This window comes from Capricornis sumatraensis, chromosome X, assembly GCF_032405125.1.
Source record: "Capricornis sumatraensis isolate serow.1 chromosome X, serow.2, whole genome shotgun sequence".
Classification (NCBI taxonomy): Eukaryota; Metazoa; Chordata; class Mammalia; order Artiodactyla; family Bovidae; genus Capricornis; species Capricornis sumatraensis.
The window spans coordinates 11,460,448-11,473,637 of NC_091092.1; the positions used below are offsets into that span (position 1 = coordinate 11,460,448).

General features: G+C 40.4%; 1 protein-coding gene across 1 annotated transcript in view; it reads right to left on the bottom strand.

Annotated features, from left to right (window-relative positions):
* IL1RAPL2 (interleukin 1 receptor accessory protein like 2) overlaps window positions 1-12,574 on the bottom strand; it is a 575,701-nt gene extending 563,127 nt beyond the window's left edge. The window contains exons 1-2 of the mRNA XM_068962509.1: window positions 12,520-12,574; window positions 12,005-12,278 (exon numbers count right to left, since the gene is read on the bottom strand). Of these exons, the coding sequence (XP_068818610.1) occupies window positions 12,005-12,278; window positions 12,520-12,574 (329 nt within the window). The remainder of the gene's footprint in view (window positions 1-12,004; window positions 12,279-12,519) is intronic.
* Between the last annotated feature and the right edge of the window lie 616 nt (window positions 12,575-13,190).

Here is a 13,190-nt window from a genome sequence, read left to right on the forward strand (position 1 = left end):
TCACACAGCGGACGCCAGCACTAGCTGCAGACAAGGACTGCTATCGTTGTTGTTCAGCCTCGTGACAGGAGAATCCTTGCCAGTCCCCACTTCTAACTAGGGACAGGCAGATCTGAATAGGGAACTTGTGCCACTGCCAAGCTGAGTCAGCAACTGATAGTACCTGGAGGGTTTGCTGGTCTAGACCACTGACCAAAGGATCAAAAGATCCTGAGATTTTTTTTTCTCTCCCCAGATTACAGTGGGAGGGGAATCTGGCTACAAAGGTCCTAGTAAATTCAGAAATGCATAATAGAACACACCCTGATGGGAAATCAATTTCCAGAGGGAGGGTGTAAAAGGGGGAGGGGGAGGATGGTCTGCATTTCCCTCTCTGATAACTAAGCTGTGTTGAGGGGAGCTAATTGTATGGTTTAGCCCACAGGTGGAATGATGTTGAGAAGTTATACCTGGACCAGACTGAGGCACAACTGGAAGAGCCCTGAACATTCACTGGGAACTGTGAACCTAAAGACTGAAACTTTTTATGACCCTAAACTAGCCCTGGGACATTTCTACAGCAGCTGGATGTGACTCTTGGTTGTCTCCTTTGGGGGCAGATGTTCATAATTGTTACCAGGATCTGTGCCCAGATCCCTAGCTAGTTATTAAAAGTCTTTCACTTGACAGAAACTTTCTTGGGCTTGTTTATATCCTTATAGGGTAGAATTTGGGGCTTCCCAGGTGGTTGGTTGGTAAAGAACCTGCCTGCCAATGCAGAAGGAGAAGTAGATTCAATCCCTGGGTCGGGAAGATCCCCTAGGGGAGATGGCAACCCACTCCAGTATTCTGGCCTGGAGAATCCCATGGACAGAGGAGCCTGGTGGGCTATAGTCCATAGGGTCACAAAAAGTCGGACACGACTGAGCATGTGTGTGGAGGGTAGAGTTTCACAGTTTCAGCACTCCTGACAGTGCAACTGCCTGCCATCTTCTGATGATGTAGATACCTCATCTCTAGGGGGTGTCCTGTCAATTACAGGATGTTTGGCAGAATCCCTGGCCTCTACCCACTAGATGCCAGTAGCACACCTCACACCCCCAGAAGAGACTGTAACAATCAAGGATGTTCACATGTTCACAGGAGAACAAATTCACCCCTGGTTGGGAACCATGGAGGCAATGAAATACTTAGGAGATTGAAACAGGGGGGAAAGAGTTGCAAGGGGAGTGTGTTTAGCAGTGCCCAGGGCTCCAGGGGGTGGGGCACTATGACATGGAAAGTGTTCCTTGGGTTTGGCCATGCTGATCTTTGAGCCAGTCTGGGTGGGGGTGGGGGTAGAAGCCCAATCTCAAGGACTGAGGAGTGAGTGCAAGTGGGAAGTGCTCAGTGAGGGGGGCTCTTCTTCAAGGGCCTTTAACTATGAAGGGAAGGAATGACGTGTGTGGGATACAAGACCGCGAGAGTTCTTTGAATACAGAGAAACTTGGGCCATGGGGAAGGAGATAGCTGCAGAAAGCTTGAACATGCAAGAAGTACGTAAGAGAATGAAGTAGATCCTGCATACTATGTTGGAGACATGTTCAGTGTACTGTTTAAGAAAAAAGAAAAAGATGGCCAGCTGTATCTTACATGAAACAAAGTTACTCCCCAAATTAGTCTGTGTGCATATGTATCAGACATACACACGTGTGTGTGTGTGTATTCCTTTTATATTATGCATTTATATAAGCATAGAAATGCTCTGGGAAAACGTTTTTTATCCAGAAAAATGGAGTAGGGTAGGGATAGCAGGATAGAGGGCTTTTATTTCTTTATATACCTCTGTGTTAGGAAAGTAAGATAAATGTTCACAAATATACTAAAAGTAAAGTTAATTTACTGGCTTGGGTAGGCTTGGAAAGGCCACCTCCTCCTTTGAGACAGGAGGAGAGAGCAGACACTGATCTCTGTCACAAAGGGGTGGGAAACCAAAAGGGCTCTTGCCTATGTACACCTTAGACTAGGGGCCTGAGAACGAGTAAGGAGAGGAGGTCAGGATGGGAGTGTGGGCTTCTGAACAAAGGCATATTTAGGAATAACTTTCACAAGTAGAATGGGGAAGGGGAAAGAAAAGATGACATCCTGTTTCCCAGTGGGCCAAACTGGGCCCAAATGAAAGAAAATCAAAAGGCACTGCAATAGGAACCTAGGAGGGGATACTGGAAAGGAAGGTGAGTGGTTCCAGAGGGGCACCAGACACTTAACTTCAGTAATACACATTGTTTGCATAACTTACTTTTTCTCAGTAAATGATTTGGTTTGTTGGGATTTGGGTTTTATGTTTGATAGGATTAAGGGAAAGATACTGATTTTCAAGATTTTGTGTTTCACACTCAATATAGAGGTTCTTCTCTCTGTGTACATACAGAGGAAAGGATTTAATAAACTAATTCTACATCTATCACTAAATATCCTCAACACATCCAACAGAGGTGATATGACTTGGCCTTTGAGCCCTTGGGCTAGCAATGCTTAGATGAGCAGCTCAAGAGTAAGACAGCTATAGAAATGATGTTGCTTTAAGAAAGACCCCAGGTGGCACAGTAGTAAATAATCCATCTGCCAGTGCAGGAGAAATCAGAGACATAGGGCTCAATCCCTGAGTGGTGAAGATTCCCCTGGAGGAGGGCTTGGCCACCCACTCCAGTATTCTTACCTGGGAAATCACATGGACAGAGGGACCTGGTGAGCTACAGTCCATAGGCTCACAAAAGTTGGATGTGACAGAGCACGCACACACAAGAAAGACCCAGTCTCAGTGAGCAAGTGAAGCAAATAGACATTTCACAGGTGCCAAGGGTTTGGTCAAAGTCAGTGATATGGCTTGCCCTTTGAGCCCTTGGGCTAGCAATGCTTAGATGAGCAGCTCAAGAGTAAGACAGCTATAGAAATGATGTTGCTTTAAGAAAGACCCCAGGTGGCACAGTAGTAAAGAATCCATCTGCCAGTGCGGGAGAAATCAGAGACAGTAGTGATCCTCTCTGGGCATGAGAAAATGGCAAGCAAAGGAGCAAAAGGGAATGACTTAGAGAAGTCAGACTTGGCTACATCTGTCTCTAAAATGACGTGAAGTAAAAAAGTCATATTTTATTTAGAAACAACAGTGCTTTTCCATCTTTGTTTTATGTCCGGTAGGATCAAACTCAAAAGTTTGCAAGATTGTTTATACAACAATGCTATCTAATGGGAAATTTCCCTACATGCCTTAAGATTTAGAAATTTCTGTGACCTTGCACCATGCTATAGAACATTGCCATTCAAAGCATCATTCTTTGCACTGTCATCCATGATAAGTGCCTCCCTGCTATCTATTTCTGTTTCTATTGGCAAGACTTATTAGAAAAAGAAAAGGTTTCATGCAACCAAAATAAAAATCCCCAGACCCTAGTAATCTGAGGGTTACAGCCAGTAAATCAGTGACCCATATGTATGGAAAGCATCCTCTATGTTTGTAGAATCTGTGTGTGTGTGGGGGGGGATTATAGGGGTAAGCTTTAGACTCAGAAAAGGAAGAGATAAGATACAGAGGGAGGGAGGGAAAAGGGGATGGGGGTGGGGGTGGGGAAGGGCCTGTATAGAGGCAGACATAGAGATAGAGCTTGCCTGAGAGTCAAAGCCTTGTGTTCTCAGGCACTCAGTCAAGTCCCACTCTTTGTGACCCCCCGGACCATAGCTCTCAAAGCTCCTCTGTCCATGGTATCTTCCAGTCAAGAAAACTGGAGTGGGTTGCCATTCCCTTCTCCAGGGGATCTTCCCCACCCAGGGACTGAACCCTCGTCTACTGCATTGGCAGGCGGATTCTTTACCACTGTGCTACCAGGGAAGGCCGAGAGTAAACGAGATGAAGGTAAATATGAAATCTGGCCAAAATACTCTCCTTTACAGGGAGTCAGAGGAACGGTTTGGGAGGGTCAGGGTAATGGGGCTGAAAAATGAAAATATGCATATAGCACCTCTCAACCTAAATAAGGGTATATTGCCTTATTATCGGCAAAGAGTATGATCTAGTCTGGAAATTAATATGTGTAGCTTCATGTTAATCTGGGTCTCATTTTACTGAGATAAAGGCCCTGGAGTGGAACTATGCACCACCATCCTACTTGGTTTTTTCCCACTTCATAGCCATGGATAGAGACTGTACTCATTGAAAATTAACCAGCTACCTTGCCAAGGTGGATCATTCTTCAGGGTGGTGAGAGAGTGGGGATGGCGCCATATGAATTCATTCCATTGCTGAGAGAACTACTTGTAGTGCATGTTTCGACTGATAATACTAAGGTCAGCACCATCTCCTTTGTTAATAAGGGTTGAATCAAAGAAGGGAATTTATTCCTTTTAAATACACATTTTCTCATTGTATAAATCTTAAGTATGTTGAATTGGTTCATGGTGCTTTTCAGATCTACTTTTCTGTATATTCATTCTACTAATTTTTGAGAGTTTTGATATTGAACCTCCAACCAAAAATCTTAATTTACCTATATAAAAACTAATTGTAACATATACTAGTTCAGTTCAGTTCCGTCACTCAGTCATGTCCGACTCTTTGCAACCCCATGGACTGTAGCGTGCCAGGCTTCCCTGTCCATCACCAACTCCCGGAGCTTAGTGAAACTCATGTCCATCGAGTCTGTGATGCCATCCAACCATCTCATTCCCTGTTGTCCCCTTCTCCTCCCACCTTCAATCTTTATTAGCATCAGGGTCTTTTCCATTGAGTCAGTTCTTCAATATATACTGATTTAATATATGTATATAACTTATGTAATATATGCATATATGTGTCACTTTATATTTACATGTAAATATATGTAACTTTGTTCTGTATTTTCCAAGCCTCCTATAAATGTGTTATCGTACTTTCATAATTTAAAAAAATAAAAACAAAAGGAAAAAAGAGGAAAGAAAAACAAATAAATAAATACACATTTTCTCCATGGAAACATCACCTGCTAAAAACATGCAGTGTTACCTGACTGCATGGTAAGGTGCTCATCAGTTCTGTCATTTATGTTATTTTCTAAGAAGTGGTCAATGTCTTAAAGTCTCACATTCCAAAAATATATCTGAAACCTCCATAAACTAAGTGTTATTATGTTCACATGTAGAAAAAAAAGCCTTGATAAACGCTGGTTCCAGCCACACTGACCTCCCTGTTTTTCTCTGCACATAGGCCATGTTTTACTGCCTCCTTGCTCTTAAACATTGCTTAACCTGCCTGGTAATTCCTATACTATTGCCACCTGATTAAGATCCTCACGTATCACCTCAAACATCATAATTCTATAAGTCAAAAGTTATTTTTTCTTACTTTCTATTACTATTTCATTTCTTACAATACTGAAGGATACAAATACAAGCATAGCTGGAGAGTTGGATTTACACAGTGTTGTGGTTTTCACAGGTGAGTAAGATAAAGGGGGAAAGGGTCTAGGGAAACAAGAGGGTATATATGAGATTGATTAAATTGACTGATCATGGAATTTAAAATGTTAGTTTGAGAAGAGAGTGGTGGATAGTGAAAGAATTGTGGGACCAGTGAGTTGCAGCTCTGGGTAGAGTTAATACATTATTGGAAATGTGGTACAGAAAGAGTGAGCCCAAGCTGGTGGCCAGAGGGTACATGCAAATGAGATTATCGAGATTACTACTGCCTCCACCACTCCAAAATGATGCAGATCGCCTGCCTGCCACAACCATTGCATTACCTAGTTGGACACTGGAAAGACTTTGAATTTGCAACTCCTGCAATAAGTTGAAACACTGATATCAACAAAATAATCACAAAACAGAAGATCACTGAACTTGTGTAATGATAAAAGGAATGGAACGAAATGAATACCAGTGTTAGGCAGCTCATCAGTGATTACTTGAAATGAATTCTTGTTTTCTAATGATCAAATATAAGCCATTAATTCTTACCAAGCAGGTAATCCTGCTGACTAAACTATAAATATCTGTTTTCCCTCAGTAAATAAGCTGGAGTTGAAAATGACATAGGTATTATAAAATAGAATGATTGTATTTCTGATTATTACAAAGCTAATGTATTATAATATGGTTATATTCTAAACATTATAGCATGTCTAATTTACTATTAATGCAATGAAAATAAACTATAATTGATACTTTGTCATTCAAGTTATGCACATTTTTTAAAAAATAAGCAGATTATCAAATTGTGGAGGTTAAAAAATAATATTTTCAGGTTATATATGTGTTGTTTTATGCATATTTGCTACAAAAATAATTGTATCAGGGACTCCCACTTATAAACCAAAATAGGAGGAAAAAAATAACTAACTGCATAACACTCTAGCCTACACAGGCCAGAAGAGGCATTGCTGCAGTCTTAAGACCCTGCTGCACAATCGGGATCTTTTCTGAAGTCAATTAATTCTCTAAGATTCAGGATCTCATTTTTCCTACAAGAAACTATCCGCTATCCTAGAAATTACGACCTGGGCAACCAGCTTGTTTACAGTTAACTTTTCAAAGATCAATAGTTAAGCTGGAATTGAATGATGAGAAATGTTCAGTCCTTGAAAATCTCTTGGTTACCATGGTGGGGAGTAAGTTAGGTGGGTGGAAAGTGATAAAAGCTACTTCTTAGTGTCTTAGGTAGACTAGGGCAATTACTTTTGTTTCTAAAAGCATAAATTTCCTTGCAGTATGACATAAAGCAAGTCCCATGGTACATGGTCAATGAATATTTGTTGACTGAAATATAAAACTTAATATATGCTACATAGGTACTTTTTGGTCAGGATTATTTAAAGGCCATTCAAATCAGGTGAAATTATTGCATACTTATACTTACTTCTTATTCTTTTTAATTATGGAACATTTCAAATATATTCAAAAATTTAAAAAGACAATGAACCCACATGTACTCATTGTATAGATCCAAAGATTAGCCCCATACTACATTTATTTCAAATATCTCCAATTCCCCTCAATTCTTCTGGTGATGTTATTCTACAAGAGTAATAATCATTCAAATGTGATGATTAGCAGGGCAAATGTCATGCCTCAGAACTGAATAAAGGCACTAAGGAACCGTTCACAAAGAGTTTGTGAGTTATTCAGATTTTGAGGACTTCACTTATTTCGGTGATTATTAAAGACCAAGAATAGTTGGATTATCTTCCTGTTTAACAAGGAGTTTCCTAATTCTGTTTACTTAATCAGAGAGGTAAATAGCCATAGTGGTTTTGAACTTATCACTGATTCTCTGAACGTGGCCACTGTCATCCCAAAACACATAGGTTTCTACAGATATTCAATTATATTTAATTACTCTTTTCAATATCTTGAATTCATTCAGGATTACATGAATACATCTATCTTCATCCATAGCTTAAGTCGCCCCTTTTCCAAGTGGTTGAGAAAGTGATGTGTGGGATTTTCTCAAATAAGATTACTCTCATCATTTTTATTCTACTAGGTGCCTCCACTGAAAAGCTTTGAGTAGAAAGGGGAGTAGACAGTAATTCTTGGATTGGCATGGCTCTCAAAATATGACTCACTTCTCCACCATCCCTCTGTTACTAACCCACTGACATGCTGAAAAATTCAAGTAATCACTCTTGAGATTAGCCAAAGAAAAACACAAAAGTGAGTGATTGGCTACTGAAAGGTCACAAACTGTAAACTTTTCTTGCTATGAGTTAAATGGCTGGAGAATGTTACTAAATGTTTCATATCTGCATTTTTTAACCACACTGAAATCAGTAGAGTAACTTTTAATGAGGTTGATAAAGCATAGGAAAATAATCCATAATTACTTTAAAGTAGTATCAAATTTGAGATTTTAGGTGATATAGATATTGCCAAATGCAGAGCCTTTTTCACTATAAATGTCACTTTCTTGGCAATGGCATAACATCACCTACATAGACTGAATTTGGAGTCTATGATCCAAATTGACTGGAGTCAGTGATCACTACTAGACCTGAAAAATATGTTTATTATTACACCCAAATTCTAGCTACTTCACTTATGCCATTCTGGAAGAGATAGAGCACAAATAAGCAGATTACAACAACAACAACAACAAAAACAATGAGGAGGTTATGTCAAAGAGACAGATGCATCAACTGAAAGAGCTTCCAAAGGTCAAAGGTGGATGAATTTGACCCAGAAAACACAGTAGCACTGAATTATTACGCTATGTATAATATAAATGTCCATGAATCCATAGTGATATAATAAATGATTGAATAAATAGATGGGAGAAAAAACAAATATCCCATGCAGAAGAAATCTAACTAATTTTATATAGATATGGGCTTCCCTGGTTTCTCAGATGGTAAAGAATCTGCCTGCAGTGCAGGAGACCTGTGTTCAGTCAGTGGATCAGGAAGATCCCCTGGAGAAGGGAATGGCTACTCACTCCAGTATTCTTACTTGGAAAATTCCATGGACAGAGGAGCCTTGTAGGCTACAGTTCATGGGGTTGCAAAGAGTCAGAAATGACTTAGCAACTAACACTTTCACTTATGTAGCAACTAACACTTTCACTTATGTACATAGTTTGCTCTTAATGAAATGGAGCGTAACTACCTTTTTGTATGTATGGACTATTGAAAAACTACTTCCTTCCAAAGAGGACAGTTTGCGAAAGGAGGGGAAAAATAACTTCAGAGTGGAGAAAGACAAACACTACCTTGAGCCAGATGATCAAGGTCAATATGAACAGTGATAAAACATGCTGATACTCCCTACCCTTGACATGATGTGATGAGAATGCATTTTACCTCTGTGTTCTTCCTCCTCAAAACACATTACCCCAGTATAAGCATGAAAAATTACCAGGTTGAGATTTGAGAGACAGTCTACAAAATGTTTGAATAGTACTATTTAAACTGTCAATGCCGTTAGAAACAAGAAGAGTGTGAGAAACCCCTACAGCCAAAAGGAACTTAAGGAGACATGACAATGAAATGTAGGGTGGTCTCCCAGATGGAATCCTGGAACAGAAAAAGGGCATTAAGCAGAATCTGAGGAAATCTGAATAAAATATGGACTTTAGTTAATGATGATTGGCTCATTGGTTATAACAAGTGTACCACAGTCATGGAAAATGTTAATACTAGGGGAAATGGGTGTAGGGCATACAGAAACTTTCTGGAGTATCTCTGAAATAATTCTGTAAGTCTAAAACTGATCTAAAAATTTAAAAGAATATTTAAAAGCCAGTTGGGAGCTTTAATTGCAGCACTTTTTATAGGGACAAAAAATATATGCACATCAATAGCAAAATGATAGACTAAATTGTGATATCATAGACTATTGAACAACACAGAACAGTATATACTTAAAAGGATCAGTGAACTCTCTATCAGTTGACTTGGAAGTCTTTCCAATATATATATTTAATATGGAAAGAAAATGCAGGGAAATATGTAACTCTTGGTTTTAGTTTGTAAAACAGTAAGGAGAAAATCCCCATGTAGATATACTTGTGCAATTAAAAGAATCAGGAGAAGGTATGTAGGGATACGGGCTTCCCAGGTGGTGCTAGTGGTAAAGAACCCTCCTGCCAATGCAGGAGAAGTAAGAGACGTGGGTTCGATCCTTGGATTGAAAAGATCCTCAGGAGGAGGTCATGGCAACCCACTGCAGTATTCTTGCAGTGTTCTGGAGAATCCCATGGACAGAGGAACCTGGCGGGTTATACTCCATAGGGTCGCAAAGAGCCAGACACAAGTGAAATGACTTAGCATGCATGCATGCAAGGATACACACTAGACTGTTTGCTTATCAGATAGGGGAAAGCGAAAGATGAGTACATGAGTGTTATGTTTTTTTAAGGAAGAGAGGAAGAGAGGAAAGAGAGCCAGATTGGGGAAATAAGCAGAGCAGGGGAGGTAAGCAGTAATTAATTCAGTAATTCATTATAAATATAGCACCTGTATGTAGTTGGCTGATGCTCTGCAAATAAAATATTTAATTTGTGAAAACAAAACAGAGCAAGTGGAATTTGAGGAGGAAGAATGATCTATTTTAGATTGGCAGGATTTAATGAGGGTGGGGAATGGAGAAGGTATAAACAGGGAGAGAGCAGCAGCACCCTAAAGAACAAAGTGTCAGACAGTGAAGCCAAATCACACCCCCTTCTCAGTTCTGCCAAGAGCTGTCCAAGGAGTGAAAATGCTGCTTATTACTAAGGGTGTGATCAGAATGATTGCTACTTTTGCCACTATTCTGGCACTTTTGCCCACCGCAAAGAGACGAAACTTGTTTCCCCAATACTTCCTCCCAACACACATACAAAAGGAATTCTTAAGGCATCAAGAAAGCTCTCTATTTATATACCACCTGTTCTCCTGCCCTTTTGAACAATGAGGCCACACCAGGAATTTCCAAGTGCTTTTGATGAAGAGGTGACATAGCTTTGGCATCAGACAAAGTCCACAGGAAACAAAAATGAAGGGTCTGCATTTCCCGGAAGGTAAAATCAAACAACAGAGTACAGATCCCTGGTGAGCAAGATCAGACTTAGCAAATGGCAGTTTTGAAAATGTGTTTAAAGTCACCTCAGCTACCTACTTCAACACATAATGCAGTCTCTATCTGAGATTTGAGATCTTAGACCCTGACAAGGGGAGAAGGAGAGGGGAGGAAGGATATATTGTGGAATTCCTGAGCAAAAAACTGATTTCCTGTCACTATGAACTTCTTGCAAACAGGAACTGTATCTGTGGTATCTTCCCAGTATAGTATATAGGAAGACAGGAGGACCGTATGTTTGTAGGGTCCCACATTGAATACTTGGATACAGTAGACTCAAATTCACATTGCAAATTCCACAAAGAATTTCGCCAGAAGCTCACCTGTTAAAAGATCTCCCAGAAGCATTTGAAGCTATCTTCCTTCAATAAGAAAGGTGAGACCCTGACCTAAATGATACTTTGGGTGATTTTCATGGCCAGATATTAAGATAATTGAGCCAAGTAGCTCTGTACAAAAACATTTGTTAATACAGGTCTTCCTGTATTAACCATTAGGGTTATGGCCTGATAAACCCATTGTTGTTGCTGTTGGTTAGTCACTCAGTTGTGGCCTACTCTTTGTGACCCCATGGACTATAGCCCTCCAGGCTCCTCTGTTCATGGGATCTCCCATGCAGGAATAATGAAGTGGGTTGCCATTTCCTTCTCCAGGGGATCTTCCCTACCCAGGGGTCGAACCTGCGTCTCTGTGTTTCCTGCACTGGCAGATAGGTTCTTTACCACTGAGCCACCTGGGAAACTCAAGTTGAAAATACCTGAAGTCAAAATACATTTAATACACCTAACCCACTGAGCATCATAGTTTAGCCTAGTCTACCTTAAATGTGCTCAGAACACTTTCATTTCACATTGGGCAAAATGATCTAATACAAAGCCTATTTTATAATAAAGTACTGAATATTTCATGTAATTTATCAAAAGTGAAAACAGAATAGTTACACAGGTACAGAATGATTTTAAGTATACCATTTGTTTACCCCATGATCACATGGCTGACAGAGAGCTGCAGTTTACTGCCTGTTACTACCCAGCATCATGAAATATTATCATGCCACATATTGCTAACATGGAAAAGATTCAAAATTTAAAGTGTGGTTTATGTTGAATATGTGTCACTCTTGCACCATCATAAAATTGAAAAATTATAAGTCCAACCATCCATCATAAGTCAGAGATGGTTTATATAAGACCCTGGGGAAGGAGTGGAGATGGGGAATAAATGAATCACAAAACTTTATGAATTGAATGAGTACTCACAGTAAATGGGAATCTTGCTTTATGAAAATGTGATAAGAACTTGCTATGTTGTTTTAATAAATAATTGGAAAGAAATTTCTAGAAGCTCCACATGCACTGCAGCCTGTCAAGAATATATCCACTGTGTGACATAAGGCACCCTTACACACTCCAGTCCTAAACAAGACTATCACCTGAGACGCTGAGCAATGTTTTCACATAGCACTCACCTTAAAACGCAAGTGTAGAATCCACTGTCTTGTGCTTCAACTGAGTGAAACCATATTGAATCTTCCTCTTTGCTCATCCTGACCTCTGAAAAGATGATGGGCTCTTCCAAATCACCTTTGTTTTTGTACCACATCAGCCTGAGCCCAGTGCTTTGGGCCATGCTATAGTTGGTACGAATGTAACTGTAGAAAAGGGCACATTTCACTCGGACTGGCTCGCCTGCCAAAGCCATGTATGTCTTGAGATCCACTGACCAGTCGATGCAGCCATCCACTGAAAGAAAACCAAATTGGGCATGAGATGCAATGCACATTGTTGATAAAGATGAGAGCAATAAGTAATCATTGCCAACATATACTGAGGACTCACGATGAGCTAGACACTGAGTCATGAGCTTTACATAGATTATCTCATTCAATCTTCCCAGTGATCCTATGACAGGAGTCCCCAAATCCCCATGCCATGGACCTGTACCACTCTACGGGTCCATGACCTGTTAGGAACTGGGCTGTACAGCAGGAGGTGAGTGGCGGGTGAGTGGGTGGAGTTTCATCTGCATTTACAGCCATGTCTTATCACGCTCATCCCCTAGGTCTGTGGAAAAATTGTTTTCCATGAGACCAGTTCCTGGTGCCAAAAACATTGGGGACTACTGTCCTATGAGATGTATCTTATCCTTGGACCTGGGCAAGCAGGGTTCCTGTTCTATCCGTGTGCCTTTGGAGTATTTCCAGCCCTCTACAGTAATCTGCTTGGAGTTAACTAGATCCTCCAAGGAGCTCCAGCACTCATACCTATGGGGTATTCCTGGGGTCCCCACAACTAGGTACCAATTTCAGTAGGGTGGCTGGCCAAGTGCATCATTACTTCCAGCCAAATGGCATCCACTTAACAGGATTTTGTGAGATTGGATGGCTGGAATGACCCTGACATGCTGATTTTTGGTGACTCAAATTGTTTATATAGACAGGAGACCCACAAAATCGAGACTTTTTTAGGACCCCTGTGTAGTCTAGGAGGAGCCCTGAAATTGAGGTTTCTATTATTCTTATTTTATAGACGAGAAAATAAATGAGACTCAGGAAAGTTTAGTGACTTTGCCTATGGATACAGAGCTGATAAATGGTGGAAAACCAGTCTGTGATTCCAGAGACTGTTTTCTTAACCCCTATCCTGTACTGCCCC